The sequence below is a fragment of the Salmo trutta genome, chromosome 29 (assembly GCF_901001165.1).
Source record: "Salmo trutta chromosome 29, fSalTru1.1, whole genome shotgun sequence".
In the NCBI taxonomy this organism is placed as follows: Eukaryota; Metazoa; Chordata; class Actinopteri; order Salmoniformes; family Salmonidae; genus Salmo; species Salmo trutta.
The window spans coordinates 26,146,045-26,167,360 of record NC_042985.1 but is presented as its reverse complement, the minus strand read 5'-3'; the positions used below and the strand labels follow the sequence as shown (position 1 = coordinate 26,167,360).

The 21,316-nt window shown below is 42.3% G+C and overlaps 3 protein-coding genes across 8 annotated transcripts in view; 1 reads left to right on the top strand and 2 right to left on the bottom strand.

Annotated features, from left to right (window-relative positions):
- LOC115167246 (unconventional myosin-Ie-like) overlaps positions 1 to 13,877 on the top strand; it is a 53,206-nt gene extending 39,329 nt beyond the window's left edge. The window contains exons 14-29 of one of the 2 annotated variants that reach the window (XM_029721459.1): positions 538 to 705; positions 1,208 to 1,293; positions 2,653 to 2,734; positions 3,133 to 3,239; positions 3,943 to 4,041; positions 4,913 to 5,057; positions 7,117 to 7,231; positions 7,408 to 7,577; positions 7,674 to 7,819; positions 9,296 to 9,442; positions 9,668 to 9,825; positions 9,941 to 10,030; positions 10,125 to 10,338; positions 10,603 to 10,638; positions 11,936 to 12,105; positions 12,264 to 13,877. In XM_029721459.1, the coding sequence (XP_029577319.1) occupies positions 538 to 705; positions 1,208 to 1,293; positions 2,653 to 2,734; positions 3,133 to 3,239; positions 3,943 to 4,041; positions 4,913 to 5,057; positions 7,117 to 7,231; positions 7,408 to 7,577; positions 7,674 to 7,819; positions 9,296 to 9,442; positions 9,668 to 9,825; positions 9,941 to 10,030; positions 10,125 to 10,338; positions 10,603 to 10,638; positions 11,936 to 12,105; positions 12,264 to 12,340 (2,010 nt within the window). In that variant the 3' untranslated portion in view covers positions 12,341 to 13,877. The remainder of the gene's footprint in view (positions 1 to 537; positions 706 to 1,207; positions 1,294 to 2,652; positions 2,735 to 3,132; positions 3,240 to 3,942; positions 4,042 to 4,912; positions 5,058 to 7,116; positions 7,232 to 7,407; positions 7,578 to 7,673; positions 7,820 to 9,295; positions 9,443 to 9,667; positions 9,826 to 9,940; positions 10,031 to 10,124; positions 10,339 to 10,602; positions 10,639 to 11,935; positions 12,106 to 12,263) is intronic. The other variant, XM_029721460.1, reaches the window with a different exon arrangement.
- A 536-nt stretch (positions 13,878 to 14,413) lies between these two features.
- ccnb2 (cyclin B2) lies at positions 14,414 to 17,224 on the bottom strand. Its single transcript, XM_029721461.1, has 8 exons — positions 16,802 to 17,224; positions 16,327 to 16,440; positions 15,965 to 16,228; positions 15,703 to 15,861; positions 15,388 to 15,624; positions 15,061 to 15,201; positions 14,813 to 14,923; positions 14,414 to 14,699 (listed from the first exon to the last, which is right to left on the bottom strand). Exons 1-8 carry the CDS (start codon positions 16,826 to 16,828, stop codon positions 14,583 to 14,585), a joined length of 1,170 nt encoding a protein of 389 aa, XP_029577321.1. The 5' UTR covers positions 16,829 to 17,224; the 3' UTR covers positions 14,414 to 14,582.
- Positions 17,225 to 19,421: 2,197 nt separating this feature from the next.
- Positions 19,422 to 21,316, bottom strand: part of LOC115167244 (E3 ubiquitin-protein ligase Arkadia) — a 44,479-nt gene continuing 42,584 nt past the window's right edge. For all 5 annotated transcript variants that reach the window (XM_029721454.1, XM_029721456.1, XM_029721453.1 and 2 more), the window contains one exon: positions 19,422 to 20,940. In XM_029721454.1, coding sequence (XP_029577314.1) covers positions 20,820 to 20,940 — 121 coding nt within the window. In that variant the 3' untranslated portion in view covers positions 19,422 to 20,819. The remainder of the gene's footprint in view (positions 20,941 to 21,316) is intronic.

The window sequence follows — 21,316 nt, the reverse complement described above, 5'->3', positions numbered from 1 at the left end:
TTATACCAAGCCCAGTTGGCTACATCTGTGACTGTGTCAACTTTACCAGAGCTTCATTTACACTAGTGACAGAAACCCGTGTTCTCTGTTTGTGACTTTGCCACAACTAAAGAGCCAGAGACACTGCAACTACTGTCCCTAGTTAAGGCCACTGGCCGCCGTGTCCATGGACACAGCATGGAGCCAGATAGGGCAGCAGCTGTGTGTGTGTGTTGTGATGACATCATTCAGTGTGTGGGTGTGGGATGTTCTGGGATGCAACGCGGTAGCTAATTGTAAATTGGCTCTGCTGTTATGTTATGCTTTGAGCTGGTGGAGTACACAACGAATACGGTAACCCATGTTTATCACTTTAGCCTATCCATGACATTGACATGACATGTATTTATGTGGAATTCAGAAAGAGTGTCTAGTGTGTGGAGAAAGTTGGCATTGTCAGTTATAATCAAGATGGTCATGGGGGATATGTTCATGTTTTAGATCTGATGTCGTGGCTGAGGTTATTCTCTGTGCTCATCTCTTTGGTTCTCCTCCCAGAACCCCCCTGGCATCATGAGCATCCTGGATGACGTGTGTGCCACCATGCACGCGGTGGGCGAGGGGGCAGACCAGACCATGCTGCAGAAGCTGAGGGTGGCCATCAACTCCCATGAACACTTCAACAGCTGGAACCAAGGCTTCATCATCCACCACTACGCTGGCAAGGTCTGCAACACTGCAGTATACCTCTTTTCTCCTCTCCTTATCCCTCTCTCATCTCATCTCTCATCTCTCTCCCTATCTTTCTCTCATTCTGTCTTTCACACTGTTGTGCTCTTTGTTCTTCTCATGGTACACTCTGCACGCCACAAGTCCTAATGAACCATGTCATATGGCTTGGAGGGGTCCTGGACCTAAGTCATCATGGCTTAGAACATTCCTACAGTACCACCCCAGACTATAGTGGCTATACCGATGATCTGTACACACTCTATGTATATGAAGCTGTAGTTGGGAAGCAGGGCTTCAAAATGTAACATTGGTGGTCTTGCAGAGAACCTGTCATCAATCGATTCTCTTTTGTCAATGAATTCTTTGTTGTTGCCCTTAACATTCTCTCAGTTAATTTTGATAGGGCACCTGGACTGAGCTGAGGGTACTAACTGCTATCTGAATGGGTTAACTGTGTGCTGTGATCGTCACTAACCCTCTAACATCTCTCCTCCAGGTGTCCTACGACGCAGAGGGCTTCTGTGAGAGGAACCGTGACGTCCTCTTCAGTGACCTCATCGAGTTGATGCAAAGCAGCGAAATGTAAGTCACTCATCACTTATGCAAGCATTAGAGAGTATATGCAGCTAGCTGTTCTTTCTGAGACTGGGCTGAGCATTTTGTTTAGAAATCCACAAAGAGAGATCTTCTATTATGATGTATATGAATTGATGCATCTGAAGGAGACTTGCAGATTACTAGTGCAGCTGGAAAAGGCAGATCAATAGGCGTGTGCAGGGCTGGAGGTGCTCTCCCCTCTCTTGGGGGTTTGCTCAGGACTTCTAAGGTCTGGCGAGTGTCTCACTATCTCCTTAGGGAGCCGCATTGAGGAGTAGACTCCCCTGCCCGTCTTGTGCGTTCCTGGGCCTCCTTTGAGCCGCCAGTGGCCATCTGTGCAAACAGCCTCCACAGCCTCTAAAGCCCTTTTGTGTGTAGCCTGCAGGGGGGCCTGCACGGTGGGCCATGCCAAGAACCGAAAACCTCATTCAGACACGTGATCTCAGACCCCCCTCCCCCCCACACACACACACACACACACAGACACAAATGTGTGGAGGGAAAGGAGCCTCATTCCTTAGCGCAGCAGGTCTGCTCAGAGAAGAAAGAAAATATGATTATAGTCAGCTGGACATTGTTAGTGTGCTGCTGGTCCATCTGCACACACACAGTCCACTGATCCTCCCTTATGTCCCCATGGCCTTCATTCAAAAGTTTAAGACCAGACAAATACTCATGCAGGGAAAGATGGTAGCCCTCATGTGTAAACGTTTGCACATTCTGCGTCCTGACAGTCCCTGTATTTGTTTTTACTTGACTTGTATGTTTGTCAACAACAAATAAATAATTCCTTAAGCAGTAGATTTCTTGAACTTGAACCTTGTTGTTATTTACAACAGGTTTATTTGAGGACTGCAAAATGAGCACTTTGAGCACTTCAAGTGATAAACAGAAAGGTTGAGATCAGAACTGTTCTTGAGGTTTTGGAATGCTGGCAACTATGTGCTACATTCTGACCAGCACACATCCATCATGGGTTTAGAGACCATGTGAGTGAGGACATTCTGACTGTAGCATGATTAAAAGAATGAGTATAAAGAAAATACCATATTTGCTGGTATAACTTTCCAGTCACAGTGCAATAAAAATGCACATTTTCGAGGAAGTAAATGTCACAGTTTGGCAGGAGAGCAGCTAAAAACCACAGTTATTCAAACTTCAGCTCAGTTCCCTGAAGCTAAACAACAATGTGAGCTGAGCCACTGGCAGCCAGCTCAGAGATTCCACAGACCTGAGTTTGCTGCTTCTAAGAAAACTAAAGTGGAGAACAGTCTTAGCCTGGTCTTCTATATATGTTGCCAATGTTGTCTATCAGTCCTTATTACACCTGGTTCTCCTCTACAGAGCTTTCATCAGGGCCCTGTTTCCAGATAACCTCAACGCCGAAAAGAAAGGCCGGCCGACGACAGCGGGCAGTAAAATCAAGGTGTGTTGAGCAGCTGTGAGACGTGTGTTTGTACGCCGTACATCAGTGACATGGGTGTATCTATGGGCCACGCGCCTACCTGACCTTATCACTTTCTGTCAGGTGCAAATCCAGAGCCTGCGGATGAAAAGCTCATTCACTCCAGTGTTGTTTTAGTGTCGTCGCTGTGTTCTCGCGATGACAGTTTTAATCAGGGTTCAGGTTCTCTCTCTGACACCCATCAGTATCTTTCAAGCACAAGATACCACCTTGTAATCAGTCTCGTCAGTGCTGTGTCCCTGAACGCTACAGCTTGGAGTACAAACAGGGATTCAACAACAACATGTTGATATGTTTTAAACACAAACTATTCTTCATCGTCTCCCTCCTCCTCTTCTTCCTCCTCTTTCTCTGTTCAGAAACAAGCGAATGACCTGGTCCAGACGCTGATGAAGTGCACCCCTCACTACATCCGCTGCATCAAACCCAACGAGACCAAGAAGCCCAAGGACTGGGAGGAGAGCCGGTGAGTCTCTGAACACTGAAATGTCAGGGAACAGCAAAATACATAGTCTTTGAAATGTGTGTCAAACTAAACCGTTTTTTTACTACATCATTTACAGTCCGTTCTGGAGATTGCCAATTGATATTGAGCAGGATATCCCATTACTCAACTCAATGTTGTTAGGTCTGCTTGGTGAATCACTCACTGGTATTGTATTTCCCTGTTCTGGCCTCTTTAAGACTGCGTGATGGAGGAAGTCTATGAGACACTCTTACACTAACTCCCTCTGTTTTTCCTTCCCGCTCTTTCTTCCCTGGCTGGGTACGAGATGTACTGATGCAGGGTGCTGTGTTGTTTGGGCCTAATGGCCTTCCTTTTGTGAGCAGCAGTGAGCTGGGCTCAGGCTCAGGCCGGACTGCCTAATTAGCACCGGAACTGCTGTTTTCACAGGAAGCCTGGGTGCATAAAGAGATTCTTTAGTTCCTTACAGTATCCTTAGTGTTGGAAAATATACATTATTTTATAGCCCCACCACAAGGTTCATTATAAAATACAATTATCTATTTAGATTTATCTTAGAAATGGAGGTAGGTAGATGCTGATAGATGAACGTCTTCACTGCTATATCTTTGTGGTGAAGGGTTGGTTGAAGCATCTGACCAACCTTCTTCATACATCCCAGCCAGACTGACCCTGTATTCCCCTCTCTCTCTTCTTTCTTCAGGGTAAAGCACCAAGTGGAGTACCTGGGCCTGAAGGAGAACATCAGGGTGAGGCGTGCTGGCTATGCCTACCGCAGAGTCTTCAGGAAGTTCCTCAACAGGTAAGGCCCTTCCTTCAGGGGGAAGAGTGGCATAAAGGAATGAATGAATTCAACACTTTCAGTGTAAATCAAATCAAATTGTATAGGTCACATACACGTGTTTAGCAGATGTTATTGCGGGTGTAGCGAAATGCTTGTGCTTCTAGTTCTGACAGTGCAGTAGTATCTAACAAGTAATATCTAACAATTTCACAACATATACACACAAATCTAAGTAAAGGAATGGAATTAAGAATATATATATGTATGAGTCACTTTCGTGTGACACGATCTGCCCTGCCCCCCCAGAATGACAGCGGTTGGTTTTGTATGCTCCTATCCCAGTCGGCAGTATAGGGTAGGGCGGTCTCTCTTTCATCTCTCTCAGGAAAAGGACACAGGGTCGGCATTTGCAGGCAATCAGGAAGTGCTCACTTTGCTAATGTTCGTGTTGGCAGGCTCGAAGGAACAGGCTGTGTGCTGAGCCTCCTGATGAGAACCACTGCTACAGAACACAGGGAGAGCTCAGGGCTTCTGTTGTAGGCTTTACTGTATCATACACATACTGTATAAGAGTCATTGTGAAAAAGCACGGCAGAGTTTAGAGTTTGGTTATTGTATTGTTAGACTTGTGGTGAATGTATTTTCTTAATGCGCTCCAGACCTCTTTCTTCTCCCTTGCATCATATAGGACAGAGATAGCAATAGTATACCGCTCCTTTACATTTGACATAGGCCTTACATTGCTCACTCACTTAATCCCTCACAAATGCTGCAACAACATGTCCAAAATTCAAAATGAGTGTTTGGTTGTGTATTTTTCTCTCAATCTCCCTCTCTCCTCTTTGTCTTCATCTAATTATCTCTCTCTCTCCCTCGTTATGTTCCTCAGGTATGCCATCCTGACTAAGGAGTCGTGGCCTACATGGCGTGGAGATGAGAAGCAGGGTGTTCTTCATCTCCTACGTGCAGTCAACATGGACCAGGACCAGTTCCAGCTTGGACGCACAAAGGTCTTCATCAAAGCACCTGAGTCGGTAAGACCACCCCTCTCTGACCTGCCTACATACATTTAGACCACCCCTCTCTGACCTGCCTACATACATTTAGACCACACCTCTCTGACCTGCCTAAATACATTTAGACCACCCCTCTCTGACCTGCCTACATACATTTAAACCACACCTCTCTGACCTGCCTACATACATTTAAACCACACCTCTCTGACCTGCCTACATACATTTAGACCACACCTCTCTGACCGCCCCTGTACCACCAACCTGCCTTCATCCAAATTAAAATGCCACCTACCTAACGTTCTTCTAACAGGTTAGAACAGGCGTAGAATTAGATCGCTCATAGGCTACAGGCTGCCATGGTGTTGTTGACATGTGCGTTGGCATGCAATAATTCTGTTGTCAGGGAGAGAAATCCAAGACTCAAGAGTTTTTAGACTGATCACCATAAAAGGTTGTAGTATTCAGGAACATGTCAGTATATGTGTGATTGGGGAGCAGGAAGGAGGGGGTTAGACCAGCTCTGATGCCCACGTTAGAGCTGTTGAGTCAACACTACACTGGAACTCATACACCAGTGCGAGTCTGTGGTCAAGGAGGTGGTGGGACATTGGAGGGTTTTTTCCAGGTTTCCAGTTTTTTCCACCGTAACTGCACTTTTTCCCACTGCTCCAATGAAAGCCGTGCTTGTGGCTAGCCCGTGAGACCACTTATTGACATCTGTACACACATACATGAAGATACATTACATAGTCCTGAATCAGGCCTGGTATGATTCCAGCAGCAGACTGCCAAGTTCCCCATCCCCCCTTCCCCCACATTGCCCTCCTGAGCCCATGCGACTGAGGTGTGCTTATGAAACACAAATAACACACAGGGGCGGACCCTGCGATTACCCAGCTGCCAGGCTTCTCAAAACAAACCTCCCTCTGATAAGATGCTGACACAAAGTCATTAGTTCATGGCTAAAGCATTTTTTTTCTCTTCATGCAATTAGATGACATAGTTTGAGTCCAGGCCAAGAGTAGAATCACTCTCTCTTCAGAGTAAACTGTCTCACAAGGTGCTAACGGTTAGCCCTGTGAGACACTGTCTGTCAGAGGTGTCACACTGTCAGGTGCTGCTCAGAGTTAAAGGTCTGGATGGCTTAAACACACTCCCAGCCCAGATGAAACACTGGCTCCACAGTCTCTTTAACAGTCATCTCCTTCCTTTCATAGTCATTCATATCCTCACTATTGTTTTTTTCCCCATTTCATTTTAACATGTATAAAACATTCATTTCGTTAAATCAATCATACTTTTTGTTCTATTATGAACTTACTACTCATACTTGGTTTTAAAAAAAATCTTAAACTTAACATTTTTGATCGATATTGTTATTTACTACATTGTTGATGAGCGTTGAGGAGCGTGTGCATGTGACCAATAAACTTGGATTTGATTTGACATTCAGATCTAGTTTGAATGTGTTTAGTAACTAAAGGGTAATTTGATGTAAAGTGATAGGACATGACCGAGCCTGTGTGGCCTGTGGCAGGGGTGTGGCAGTGCCAGGGCTGCATTGGGCACGTGTGAGTGGGCATGATGTTTAGTCTGGGACATGGGTGGGGAGATTTGATGCTGGGTGTCTGGGGGGCCATCAGGAAATGAGAGGGAGGTAGCTGAGCCAGGGTGGGCTTAGGACTTGATGGCCCACCCACCCATAGTACTGTTACTATCTGGACGCATGGGTCTGGACATTGGAGAAAATAGCGTATTAGGCAAGGCTCCTTCCACTGGATGGCTTATCTATCCATAACCCATTTAGTCAAAGTGTTATCCAAACAGTCCATCTTTCGCTTTGGAGAGAACATTATATTGTTATGCTATTATATACTCATAGGAATCTGAAAAAACCTGACAACTTGGAATTGTGTTTGTATATTCAGATTTCTTCAGGCATTAACAGTATGTCTGTACAGTCATTCCTGTCATTGTATTTGGGTGTGTCTACTAATATATGAGGTATGCCCAGTATGTTTTGCTGTCACAGGTTGTTCAGGTATAAATGTTTTCATATCTGTGCCTCTCTCTACAGCTCTTCCTGTTGGAGGAGACAAGGGAACGTAAGTTTGACAGCCATGCCAGGGCCATCCAGAAAGCCTGGCGCAAGTATGTGGCCCGCAAGAAGTACGTTCAGATGAGGGAGGAAGGTGAGTGACAATCACTTTTTGAGAAAGAAAAAATAGCCCAATCGTCATGACTAATATTAAAACTTAGATGTCAAATAGTATCAAGGTAATGGTCTAATGCTTCTGAAAATGAACTGAATTGAGACTGTATGTATGCATTCTTGTCTGACTGCCTGTCTCTGTGTGTCCGTCCCCAGCCTCTGACCTGCTGGTGAACAGGAAGGAGAGGAGGAGACACAGCCTCAACAGGAACTTTGTAGGGGACTACCTGGGTATGGACGACAGGCCTGAGCTACGACAGTTCCTGGCCAAGAGGGAAAAGATTGACTTTGCTGACAAAGTCACAAAATACGACCGCCGCTTCAAAGTGGGTGTCTTGAGCAGCAGAATTCTCTGTTTGTTTGTTTCTGATATTGTTAGTCCAATGACCATTTGTCTCCTCTCTGTCCATATGTGTTTCCAGGGCATTAAGAGAGACTTGATCCTGACCCCGAAGTGTATGTACCTGATTGGGAGAGAAAAGGTGAAGCAGGGCCCTGAGAAAGGTCAGGTGACCGAGGTACTGAAGAGGCGGATTGATGTGGAGAAGATCCTGGCTGTGTCTCTCAGGTAAGACCCAGATATTATGACCCAGGTCCTAGGCACCAGGAGGGGCTGGCAGGGTCTGCCTAGCCCCATACTGACTGTTTAGTGTTTATTCCCCTTAGACAGTAAGAACACACAGAACCAGCAGACACAAGGCCTCGCAAAGTCAGCTAGTTAAAATGCAACACTTTCACCAGCGGTCACAAATAGATGCACAATGTACTGTACATAGAGACTATTGGTCTTGTCAGTGATGTCATCCAAACGGTTGTACATTCATGGTATCCGGGTTTCTGTATTTTCAAGTACAAAAGATACTATTCACTGGGTCTCAATAAGAAAGTTGATAAACAGCTCAGGAATCAGCCCCCCATTACACATGAGATTGTTCTGTCAGCTCACAGAAACCCACCATGTTAAGCTTCAGCTAGATGCAGAAATGTAAAAGCTACAAAGTCTGGATGTACGATCACTCAAGTCCCCATGTTCCTTTAAATGTCACACATGGGGTATTACAAACATGGAAGAGATTCAAACCTCTTGTATATGTCTGCTCCTGTGTGTGTGGGTGTGTAAAGGCTATTTGAATACACATTCTCAACACAACTACAAAGTTCGCTTCAGAGTAATTATTTTATTCTACCTTTATTTTACCAGGCAGGTCAATTAAGAAGAAATTCTTATTTACAATGACGGCCATTTTGTTTTGTTGAAGTCACCAGTGAAGACAAATAATACTGACAGCATCAGCCCAGAGGTCAGGTCAGGTCAATTATTACGACCCACATTACTCTGTGACCCACTAAGCTTTATATTTGCATATAACCAGTGAGGAAAAAAGAAAGAAAAAAAACTTGACTGGTCAAAGCCGTGTTTAACACTCAACTAGACTGTGAGTGTAACTGTAGGACTTGTATTGTCATATAGCTTGTTGTTCAGTACTTATCTGTTTGAATGTTGCACATGATTTGCATGGGGTTTTGTTTTTGGTGGGGACATTGTAGAAGACTTTGTAGAGGCACAGACGTGGCTTTTGAGTCTGTGTGATTGAGTGGGGGGTTGTGGGTAATATGAACCAGGTGGTGCTGGGAGGGAAAGCAGGCATTGTAAAAAGCTCATTGGAGAAGACTTTAGTTCATTGGGGGGAACAGTGCATCACTGTGTGAGTTGCAGGAACAGGTTTCCCTTTCTCCTTAGTTACCTGCTGCGTTGTCTCTTGCTGGTTATATGCAAATGTTAAACTTAGTGGGTCACAGAGTAATGTGGGTCGTAATAATTGACCTGCCTGGTAAAATAAAATAATTCATCTGGAGCGTTTGGCGTTTACATGCAGATGTACTATGTTTTGTGACAATAGAATCGAATGTCAAATTCACAATCACTCTCCTCCAACATATCAGTTCAAACTTCAAATCAACTTTATTCATATCTGTCATATTACAGTTCATGTCACAAAGTTTCTCCCCAGTCCCAACTGATTGGTCTGTCCCTGTCCCTCAGCACGATGCAGGACGACCTGCTGATCCTGCATGAGCAGGAGTATGACAGCCTGCTGGAGTGCACCTTTAAGACCGAGTTCATCAGCCTGCTGGCCCGCAGGTTCGAGGAGAGGACCCAGAGGAAGCTGCCGCTCAAGTTTGGCACCACGTACGTGCTGTAAACACAAACATGCCTTTAAACAGACAGTGTGATATATGGGTGGAGTGGAAGTAGACAAAGCTTTGGTCAGCATGAATTACAATACTCTGGGGTAGTTCTGGAATCACTGCTTTTGATTTGGTACTGAGATAACAGATGACATTTCTCTGGCAGTTTCCAGTGGATGGTTTGAGTCAGTGGTTGTAAGGGAGATCTCTCTGCTCTGTCTCTCAGACTGGAGCTGAAGCTGAAGAAGGAGAACTGGGGTTTCCTGAGTGGAGGCGGCTCCAGGCAGGTGATGTTTGTCCAGGGCCAGGGGGACGTGGCTGTCACAAAGCCCTCCAGTAAGACGCTGCAGGTCAGCATTGGAGCCGGTCTGCCCAAGAACACACGTGAGTATTACAGGAGTAGTGTGTACCATCCCGACACATCAGGATTCAATAGACATGGTGTTTTCTTAGTGTTGTCTGAAACATACTGTTTACTGACTTAGAGTCCCCTTTGTAGGTCCCACCAAGAAGAGCTTCACTCAGAGTCGCTCCAGCGTGTCCAGAACCCATCAGAACACTCCCACACGGGCTGCCCCTGGGCCTCCAGGTAGAATAATCATTAGCTGGTGTAGGCCTTCACCCCTGTACATAATAAAGCAGTTAGCAACACTTGATGACAACCATCTTCCTCTTTGTCACAGTTGCCCATCAGAATGGTGGCCCGAAAAACACCAACCACATGGCCAATCAGAGGAACGCCTCACAGCATTCCAATCAGAGGCCTCCGTCAACAGGCAATGGGTCCCGCCCCTTCCTGCCCAACAATGTCATTCTGAAGGAGAGAGGCAGCAACCATCCTAAGCCCAACCAGCCAAATCTGGACTGTCTGAAGGTCCCCGACCAGGGTGCGGCAGGGTGAGTACTGGCATCAACAGCCCTGATTACCCCCCAATAACAGAGCCCTAAGGACTGATAACTATAATGACTTACTATACAGATATGTTTGCTCTTACATAAACATGTAAATACTGAGGATGAGTATGGTGTGTAACATGGTGTGTATGAGGGTGTGTTTGTGTCAGTATGGTGCAGTGTTGTTTCAGTGTGTGAAAACACACACACACACACACACACACACAGAGTGTCCTGCTGTAACTTGGATGATGTATTCCTTTATAGTAACGGAGGCACCCGGACAGCTTCGAATGGAGGAATGTGAGTCAGTGTTTCCGGTGTGTTGGGTGATGGTTCAGGCCTTAGCCAAGCCAGGCGCAGCTCACTGGCATGATGTGTATCTCTCCCTGGCTCTCCTGTAGCTAGATGCTCGCCTTCTTGCTTGTAGACATCTCTCTAACAGCTGATGTTGAATCAGAAGAAGGCAAAACCTATCATCTGATTGGATGAAACTACCGGAAAAAGTCTGAGCCCAGTAACATGCGTTATTTTGAGTTATTTTGCTCCAGAATTATACCTTCAAAGGCATGATATGGATTCCTGATATGGAATCTATTGTCATATAATATCGCTAGATCCCACTGCTTGCAAATTACTGGGCTTACTTTTTTCTCCCAAAATTGGGTCTGGTGTCAGTTAACACGGAAAACCTCCATTGGGTACATCTCAATGGTTTTGAGATATCCTGGATACATATCTTGGGGAAGCAAGATATTACTTTTTCATTGGTGATTCCTTTGGTGTGATAGTTTGCTTATTGGTTGACTTCGTGAAGGGGTTGTGTGTGTTTTTTAATCTCTAGCCTTCTCAAGTTAATTCACTGTATTTACAAACAACTTTCCAGTGTTTTATACTCCATAATACCATGTGGTGATTTCCAATGAGATTTACCCCCACACCATGGGGTTACCAGTGCTTTATGCTAACGTGAGCTCTAGTGTTATTGTGTTTCCACAATAACTAGTCTTTAGTATGACACTAAAGATTTGTGGTGCGCATAATCAACCACCTCTGCATCTTTCAAAACTATTGCTTTATGAGAAGGTGTTAAAGTTCACTGTTAGCCATTGTTATGTACTGTAAGTACCAGCTGAAAAGTACCCAGGGACTTGCATCGGCTCCAAGTCAGAGCAGGTCCGCCGGAGCCATGGCCCAGTGAGACACGGGTGCCGGCCCGCTTAAATGGAAACAGAAAAGTCTGAGCCTTCTGGGTTAAACACTGGGGTAAATCCTAAATGGAAAGGCACCAATAGTGTTGTACTGAGACAAATCTATGGGATGGCCCGCCATCTTGTGGTGGAACTGTGCATATCAAATTCTATTTCGTCAGGTGTCTTTGAAAGAAACAATGGAGTAAGCACATACCAATCCAATAATAACTACCACACAAACTCACATGGTATGTCCTTTGCTAAAGCCACACAATCACCAGCTTTCCTAATGACTGACTGTAGTGTTCTAGTCAGCCAGTAGAATAGTGTCACACTAATGAAGGATAGGAGACTCTTTTCTTTGATAACTAAGGCTCGCTCCTGTTGTCTTTCTCTTTATTCCTCAGTGTCCAAAGACAGTCAGTCAGTAGACCACCCCCAGGAGGGGGGCGACCCAAACCTGCCCCCAAACCCAAGCCCCAGGTGCCCCAGTGCAAAGCCCTTTATGCCTATGATGCTCAGGACACAGATGAGCTCAGCTTCAATGCAGACGACGTCATCGACATCATCAAGGAAGGTAATACACAGGAGGCAGAAATCACATCATCGCACAAAGGGAATTATTGGATTTTGTTTGGTGCGGGGTGCATACAACATTTGTACTTTAACGCTTTCACACTTTAAAAGATGTAACAGTTTGGTCCCACTGTAAGCTAAGTTTTCTTTCTTGATCAGATGCTTCTGGCTGGTGGACGGGGAGGCTACGGGCAAAGCAAGGTCTGTTCCCCAACAACTACGTCAGCAAGATCTAGGAGCTGCATGAATAACAGCTGACTGTCAATCACCCAGAGAGGAGTACACACCTCTACTGACTGGAGGAGATAGAGCTACCAAACAAAACAGATTGTGAGAGAAGAGAAACACATTTTTTTTCACCACTCCTGCATTGTAGCCTTCTTCTGGATGTAACGTCCTGTTATTCTGGACAGACGAGTGTCAGGCTTGCAATGAAGTTCTATTTTTGAGGATCTGAGGACAATACTTTTGTCCAGGGGCAAATCGCTACACAATCCCTGTGAGCACTGAACAAAACTATTTATTGTATTTATATAGCTTTCTACATTCTCCCTCCCTTTTTCACTTCGCTATGGTTATAAGGTGATATTTTGGATGCATATAACATATGCATGACACGTGGAACCAGGTTGTAATTACATTTTTCATATTTCTAATTTTGGAAATGAAAGGGTTTCAACATGAATTTGGGGTTGTTTCCAAGAAGCCACTGTCTGTTTCAGATAGTTGTTTAAAGGGGATTTGTGCTGCTAAGCTGAATTTAGATGTATTGGCTATAAAAATCTATGTTGACAAGACATTTACATAAAATGGACATTTTAATAGTTCATTGCACTGTGATTTTATAAATGTCGGCAATGCATTTCACCAGAAAAACGATCAAATTTGTTTGATAACCAAGTGTTCAAAACAATGCCAATTTGTTAGTGGTCAGCTAAACAGATGCAATCACTTTTGGGAAAAGGAAATGCAGTGTAACTTTCAATAGGTAAGTCTTCAGGAATCCCCTACTCTTATTTCCAAAATGCGAGTGATATCCCTAGAAATCTTGGGCCACAGTGTACTGTACTCTGAGTGTATTGTCTGGTTTATAAGCACTTTATCAGTAGCTACAGGTATTAACTTGGACAGACTGGTTACTCCTGCCACAGCTAGTAATTCTTGGATATTTTGAAAGATTGCCAAACTAGTGATGGGCCTAGTTATGAGGATAATTTGTTTACATAGATCTAAAATGCATTATAAAATTATAGCTATACTGTATGTACATCTCTTGACATTTAGGAATTAAGTCAGTACTGTGTTAAATTTCACTTAAATTGTATTTTCTGCTTTTGATTTTATTACATTTTATGTAGATTTTAGTGCACAGTATGGGTCATAAGACTATGGAATTTGTTCAGGTGAAAGTAAAGGAAGAATTCCATTGACCTCATGTTCTCTTGCTGGTTGGCACAGCTTTTGCATTCACACATTCCATTTATGAAATCATTAAGGGCTGGATTCAATCCATATCACCAAAGTAGCTTGGAAGAGCCGTGTTCAAAAGGTGACTTCAGATTGAGCCGTCATAAAGCGTTTACCGTGAATGTAGTCTAATTGCGCTGTAGCAGATCACTATGGATTGATTAAAGCCTTAACTTGGACTCTTTTTTTTGTACAGGCATAGTTTGTGGTCCTGTATGGTGGGAAACATTTGTGCATTATGGCAAATGAGTCTTAATGTACTTACTCTGCATTTCATGTAATTAAAGACATTAGTGATTTTGCATAAACGCTCAACACTGCTTCTTTCCCATCCTGCCCTAGCTGGACAGGAAATACTCCTTTCCTTACTAATTACTCATAGCTTGGTCCCAGATGTTTGCAGCATTGCCAACTTTCCCAGTTGGTCATAAAGCATTGGCAAGACTACATGCTAACTGCAACATCCCAGGGCAGCTTGAACCCCTACAGTATGGTCAATTAAGAAGCTGTACATACCAATAAACTTGACCATAATTATACTGTCCTTCATTTAGAAGAGGTAAAGTTACATGTCTTAATGAAATGGCTGGCCCATACCATTGTAGCACAACTATTAGTTGTTTATGAAATGCATTATACTCCTGTTCACATTTGGAGTGTTAGTACTTTGACTACAGGTGGTGTTTCACTCTTTGATACTCCATTAAGAATAACATTTAAACTAGGCTGTGACTTTTGGATGGTAACATTCACTAAAACTTACCAAATAATTGATACAGCTGTTTCAAAGCATACACCCAAAATGCATCTAGACCATAAAGAATCATTTTGTAAAGACCATATTTAAGATGTTCAAAACGTTTATTTGTACAAATTTAAATATTTACATGTACTTAAAAGCAGCAGTCTAAAAAGGCCATCCCACAATATATTCTTAAAGACAAAAAAAAAAAAAACTTGTTAAAAAAATAAAGTGCAGCAGATTAAGAATCAGTCCATAATCACATGACATCAGGGTTTATGTTCTGGGAGCAGAGCAGCAGCCATGTCATTTACAACAGCAGACTTCAGCTGAGGGATGAGGCTGATCCTCATTAGCCTGCTGCTTGCATACTTAGTCTTGACAGCCTGGAACACAAGTTAATCAATGGTTCTTTCCAAGATCTGGCATGTATCATATTAGCCAAATCCAATGGTTTAACATTAAATCACTAGAGCAAGGTCAACCTCAGACAACTTACCTGAAGCTTTGTTCGCCCTTCATTGACAGAGACAACATTTTTGGCAATGTGCTGCATGATTGGCTTGAGGTGGTTCTCATTATAGGTAGAGTAATGCTCCTGTGTTGGAGTCTGCACAAGAACCATAACCAACAGTAAAAAATTGACCATATGTTGCTAGCACCAAATCAGTTTGAATGTAATCTATGATAATCTGAGTGGACACATCCCATAAACATCCCAATAATTGCCAGGAGACAGCAACTTACCCAGTTGAGCCTATCAAGCAGCAGCTGGGAGAGGCACAAGGCAGCAGCTGCAATCTCAGAAGGATGGTAGTGCACCATGTCATAGTCAAGGAGGGTCAGTTCCATGAGGTATTTGGCTAGTGTGTGCTTCTCAACATCAGCCTGAAAATACAACCACTGGTTAAGTCACAGCATGCAAGTAATACTGTAACCTTGTGGTAACCTGTCAGTTGTTGATTGCTTTTCCACCTCTAACAATTAAATAATTGCAGTTCATGATTAGCAATTTTAATAACTACACCAGTAAAGGAAAAACTACGAAAACATGCATGTCATTGAGTAACCTACATTGCCAGCCTTGGAGGCTCTCCTGAGGAAGTGTAGGGGTAGAGGCCGTCCAAGCTCAAAGTTCAGACTATGCAGAATCAGCTGTTCCATCTCCCGAATATGGGCCTTGGTGAATGCATTGTCTGTGATGTAAACGAAATCACCAATCTCCGGGGAATACATCTCTTCATACTTGGAAGCCAACAACATGGCAGTCACCCCAACCAGCTGGAGCTTCTTGCGGCCAATAGTTTGCACCTAGATAGAGAAGGGTTATAAAAAAGTAACTAAACAGGGATATACAATTTTTATTTTCTTTTTTTAAACGAGGCTTACCTGAAGAAAGCGATCCAGGATGGCCACAGTCAAATACAGAGTCTCCTGCAGTAGCTGGAACCTGGAGTGCACCTGAACCAGCCAGTCAATCAGGAGAGCGCGCATGCGTCCATTGATCTCATAGCCATTCATGTACTTCGGCCGGACAGACTGCTGGGTCTGTTGGGAAAGGAAGACAACTCAAGATTGACGTCGAGTAAAACTAGTACAAAATATTTAACGACTCAGCACCATGTTAGCCTAGAGAGAAAGCACAAGTTACTTCAAGGCGCTGCAAATATCCATAGATATCCTTTATATATTCAGAGCACAGTTGTGGCATGTCTGAATCCCCTTCGTCAATGTCTTCTACAGCAAGTAGAGCTACTGAGAACGCCTGACACAATTCCTCTTCTTTCATGGACACGTTAGCAGACTCTTCAGGCTGAGGAACTTGAGGCACTGGGGAACGTTTAGGCCGAACAGCTGCTGGCTGATCTTTTTGGTTCATAGATTGTTTGGTTGAAGCCTTAGCAGCAACAGTGTTCTGTAGAGAGTATAGAGAAGCATGTTTGAGAACCATCTGGGTGAGTAGCTAGTGAGAGCCAAACAATGGACCAAATAATGCCGTGCAAGACAACATACCTTGGACGGCACCGCTTTGCTGGCATTGGGAAAGTTGGACAGCTCTCCAAGGACAGCCCTTCTTGCTCCAGCTACGTTTGCTTTCCCCATTAGTGCTGGGTTGTCTGCGTTTAACTGTTTAAGACAAAATGACCCGTCAAAACAACCATGTGAACACAAAATATAGCGAATTAAGTAAGGCATCGCTTGCTAGCTAACATAGCAAAGAAAATGCCGACTACTAACGTCATCAGTTAGAGACAACGTTCAATTTTACCATGCTAAATTACACTCGGTAGATGTTCAGGCAGGTTAAATAACTTAAGCATTTGTGTTGCTTACCTACTAGATATCAAATTGGCTAGCTAAACTAAAAATAGTCTGCTTTCAGCTTGCAACTACGCAAGCTATATTACTTTAACAAGCGCAAGTAACGTTAGCCATGAGTAAAATGCACACAAAAACACATTAGCTAGTGCATATTGTAAAAACTCACCGCAGCACGAACTTCTAATGAAGACATCTTCACGCTTCGTTAAAAACAAAGCAGTTAGATAGCCAGCTATAATGGGCAAAACGCCGGGTTTAGTTCTGTTGTTTGCTCGCTATCTCCACAGACACAAGGCCCAAGTAAACAAGTCTCAACGAACAATTCCACAGTCATTCAAATACCGCTCTGTTGATTCTAATTGGATACCGCTTCATAGAATACACCTCTTTCATTGGTTGCCACAGAGGAATCACTAATGACGTCGCACAATCAGAACGGATCTCGTTTTTTTTCTTCTTTTTTTTCCCAACAACAAATCAATACAGAAAGTACATGGGGGAACACAAGTATACATAAATAACATACAAGGACAATTGGGCTAGGGGGTACAATATCACATTACACAAGGACCTTAAGGGACATACATACACTCACTTATAATTCTAACAGCTTTTTTGTTAGTAGAGTATATAATTGTCTTAAAATATAGTACAATTTCTTTTTGTAAGGTAAGAAAATGTGTTTTGTTTGTAAATGTATATTTGTGAATATGACATTTGGCCAAAATAATAATTAAAAGAATTACATAAAATTGTTTCAACTTATTTCTATTGTAGGTAAATAATCAAAGCAGTACATCTCTCCACAATAGTGTAAAATCTTCATAAATGTATATATTGCTGATAAATCCACTTTAACATAACATATATTTTATGAATTGACCAAAATGCTAATCTTGGCTACTCTTGGCTAAACACTACACTTGGTCTTCACTGATTGATGAGTAGTAATAAGTAAGGGGAATATTCATAAAATCTACATAGAATGCATAAAATACGTTTTTTATTCTTGTTGCAGGCTCTTTGGATACATGGATGGATACTTCAGTTCATCTTTACTTGATGATTTGCCATAAGGACTACAGATTATAAACAGTTTATATGCAGGAGCTGAATAGGCATTTTTATTACTGCTATATCACATCTACAGTGCCTTCAGAAAGCATTCAAACCCCTTGACTTACTCCACATGTTGTGTTACAGCCTGAATTTCAAATGGATTAAATAGATAATTTTTTTCTCACCCTATTATCTAGAGAAAACATGTTTTTATATATTTTAGCTATTTTTTTGTAAATGAAATACATAAACATCTAATTTACATAAGTATTCACACCCTGTCAATACATGTTACAGTGACCTTTGGAAGCCTTTAAGGCAGCAATTACAGAGTCATTCTGGGTAAATCTCTAAGAGCTTTGCACAACTGGATTGTACAATATTTGCTCATATTTTTTAAATAAATTCTTCAAGCTTTGTCAAATTGGTCGTTGATCAATGCTAGACAACCATTTTCAAATCTTGACATAGATTTTCAAGCAGAATTAAGTCAAAACTGACTTGGCCAATCAGGAACATGTACCGTCTTCTTTGTAAGCAACTGAGCTTAAGGTTATTGTCCTGCTGAAAGGTGAATAAATCTCCCAGTGTCTGGTGGAAAGCAGACTGAATGAGGCTTTCCTGTAGGATTTTGCCAGTGCTTAGCCTCATTCCGATTCTTTTTTATCCTGAAAAACTGCCCATTCCTTAACGATTACAAGTATACCCATAACATAATTCAGCCACCACTATGCTTGAAAATGTGGAGTGGTACTCAGTAATGTGTTGTATTGGATTTGCCCCAAACATAACACTTTGTATTCAGGACAAATAGTTAATTGCTTTATCACATCTTTTTCAGTATTCATTTAGCGCCTTGTTGCAAACAGGATGCGTGTTTTGGAATATTTTTTATTTTGTACAGTCTTCCTTTTCACTCTGTCAATTAGGTTAGGATTGTGGAGTAACTACATTCTTGATCTATCCTCAGTTTTCTCCTATCACAGCCATTAAACCCTGTAACTTTTTTAGTCACCATTGGCCTCATGGTGAAATCCCTGAGCGGTTTCCTTACTCTCCGGGAACTAAGTTAGGTAGGACGCCTGTATCTCTGTAGTGACTAGGTGTATTGATACACCATCCAAAATGTAATTAATATCTTTACCATGCTCAATGGGATATTCAATGTCTGCTCTTCTTTTTAATTTTTTAAATCTACCAATAGGTGCCCTTCTTAGCGAGGCATTGGAAAACCTCCCTGCTCTTTGTGGTTGAATTTGTGTTTGAAATTCACTGCTTAAATGAGGGACCTTACAGATAATTGTATGTGTGGGGTACAGAGATGAGGTAGTCATTCAAAAATCATATTAAACACTATTATTGCACATGGAGTCCATGCAACTTGTGACTTAAGCACATTTTCAATCCTGAACTTGAGGCTTGCCATTACAAAAAGGTTGAATACTTGACTCATGACATTTCAACTTTTCATTTTTAATTAGTAAAAATTAAAACTGAATTCCACTTCAACATTATGGGGTATTGAGTATAGGCCACTGACAAAAAAAAATCAAAATGTCATTAATTTTAAATTCAAGCTGTAACACAACATTTGGAAAAAGTCTTGGGGTGTGAATACCAAATGTTACCAATATATTGTGTTGATAGTAGATCCCTCAACGTTCAGTTCTGAAATATGGACCAACATGCATAGGTGAATGGTAAGACACAAATAAACAGACACAGGAAAGAGTTCTAACTTTATTAATATTATTTTAAAACTAATATAAATCCCATGGAATATCATCCTGGTGCCATTAAGTCTATGAATGCATGGATACCTGCCATAAGTACTGCATTCCAACACGCCATTCAAAATGATTTTTTTCTCCAAAACTCAGCAATCAGAGTGGAAATACATGGCCTCAACGCACTCTCTTTACAACACTCCTGTCTGTTCTCTCTTGTGCAAGTATATGCAAGTTAGCAAGTCGAGAATAATATTAGTGTTATCTTTTCAATGGCAGCAAAGAGAGATTGCTGCTGCACAGCTACAGAGAGAGAGTGAGAGGGAGAGTGTGGGTAAGAACAATGATCTGGGTTGTAAGAATAATCAGCTACTTATTTATTATTCTGAGCTGAGCGCTGTGTATTTCCCTCTGAAAAGAGAAACGGGGATAAACCAATACCATTCCTATTTCCAAACAACAGACATCCCCAGGTTGCAGGCTCATGTGAAACTGGTTGCATCTGTGGGCCTGAGATCCCCTTATAGAACCCAGTTATCCATCTGGGGCCTGTCTGAGGGAGAAATCCAAACAGAACACAGAGACTGTATCCTCAGCAGACCTCAACAATCATTCCACTGAAAAAGAACAGGCAAAAACAGATGCGACATTCATTTTCTTTTTCTCTCAAATACATTAGATGACGTGTGAATGGTGTTTAGTCAAATCAAGGTGGTGTAAGACACGCATGTGCATTTTCTGGGAGGTGAGGTGAAGTTTGAGTTTATTCCCACTCTAGAAATACTGGGTGAACACAAATACAGCAGCTGATCAGTTTAACATGATATTTTCCTAATTAAGGAATGTCTTGATTTACCTTCTTAGAAACTAAACGTCTTCCACTAGCAAACCACATTGTCTAAACATAAACTAATCAATACAATGATCGGTAAAATGAGTCCTGCAATGTATTTAATTGGAGGTTGACATTCTACTCCAGTAAAGCAAGGCATTAGGTATATAGAAATGCTTCTTTACTTGAGCAGCTATCCTCACCTGCAAGTTGTTAGGCCATGAGAAGCCCACAATATATGTGCAAAGAAATGCATTGCGAGGAGCCATGCAAAAAAACAAATAAAAATAAAATATGACACGAGGAAACAATCAAAAGCTACATAAAAGCTTTATAAATACAACATTTTAAATCCTTAATGGAGATGTCAATTCTAGCAGTATTGTACTGTGTGATATCTGGCACTCTAGGCTCAACGCTTTTTTAGCCTGATGTTTTTATTTTCTCGTAGTGGATCTGCACAGGTAATTCATGCCCTCTTTGGTTGACTGCAGTACTGAAGAAAAATTCAAACAATAAACAACAATGAAAGAAAATTCCAACAAAGAGTTGTGAGAAAAACAGCATCAACTCTCAACGGCAGACAACTGCGCCTCGATGTCCACTCTGCAGATGGGGCACTTCTTATTGGTGAGGAGCCATTGGTCCACACACAGTTGATGGAAGAGATGCATACAAGGTAGGCGTCTGTGGAAGAGAGAATATATTGTTAAACAGACTTTGAATTTCATCTTCATAATGGAAAGATCTGGTAAAGTTGGAATGAAATAACAATGAATACAATTTGCTTAATTTGGTTTGTTGAAAGATTGTTAATTTTCTCTCACACAGTTCTTACATTACACCAACAGAGGGCAGAAACTCTTAAACTCACTTAATCACATGAGCACATATGTTGAGCTCCAGAAATGTCCACTGAGACCAGTCATTTTCAGGCACTCAAAGGATTGGCTTTTCTGCTGATTACTATATTTGGGTGTTGAGAAAATCTCCACGGCATATCAAGAGAAAATGTGGGAAAGGAGTGGTCGTTCTCACACAAAAACAGCCCCGCATTAAAACA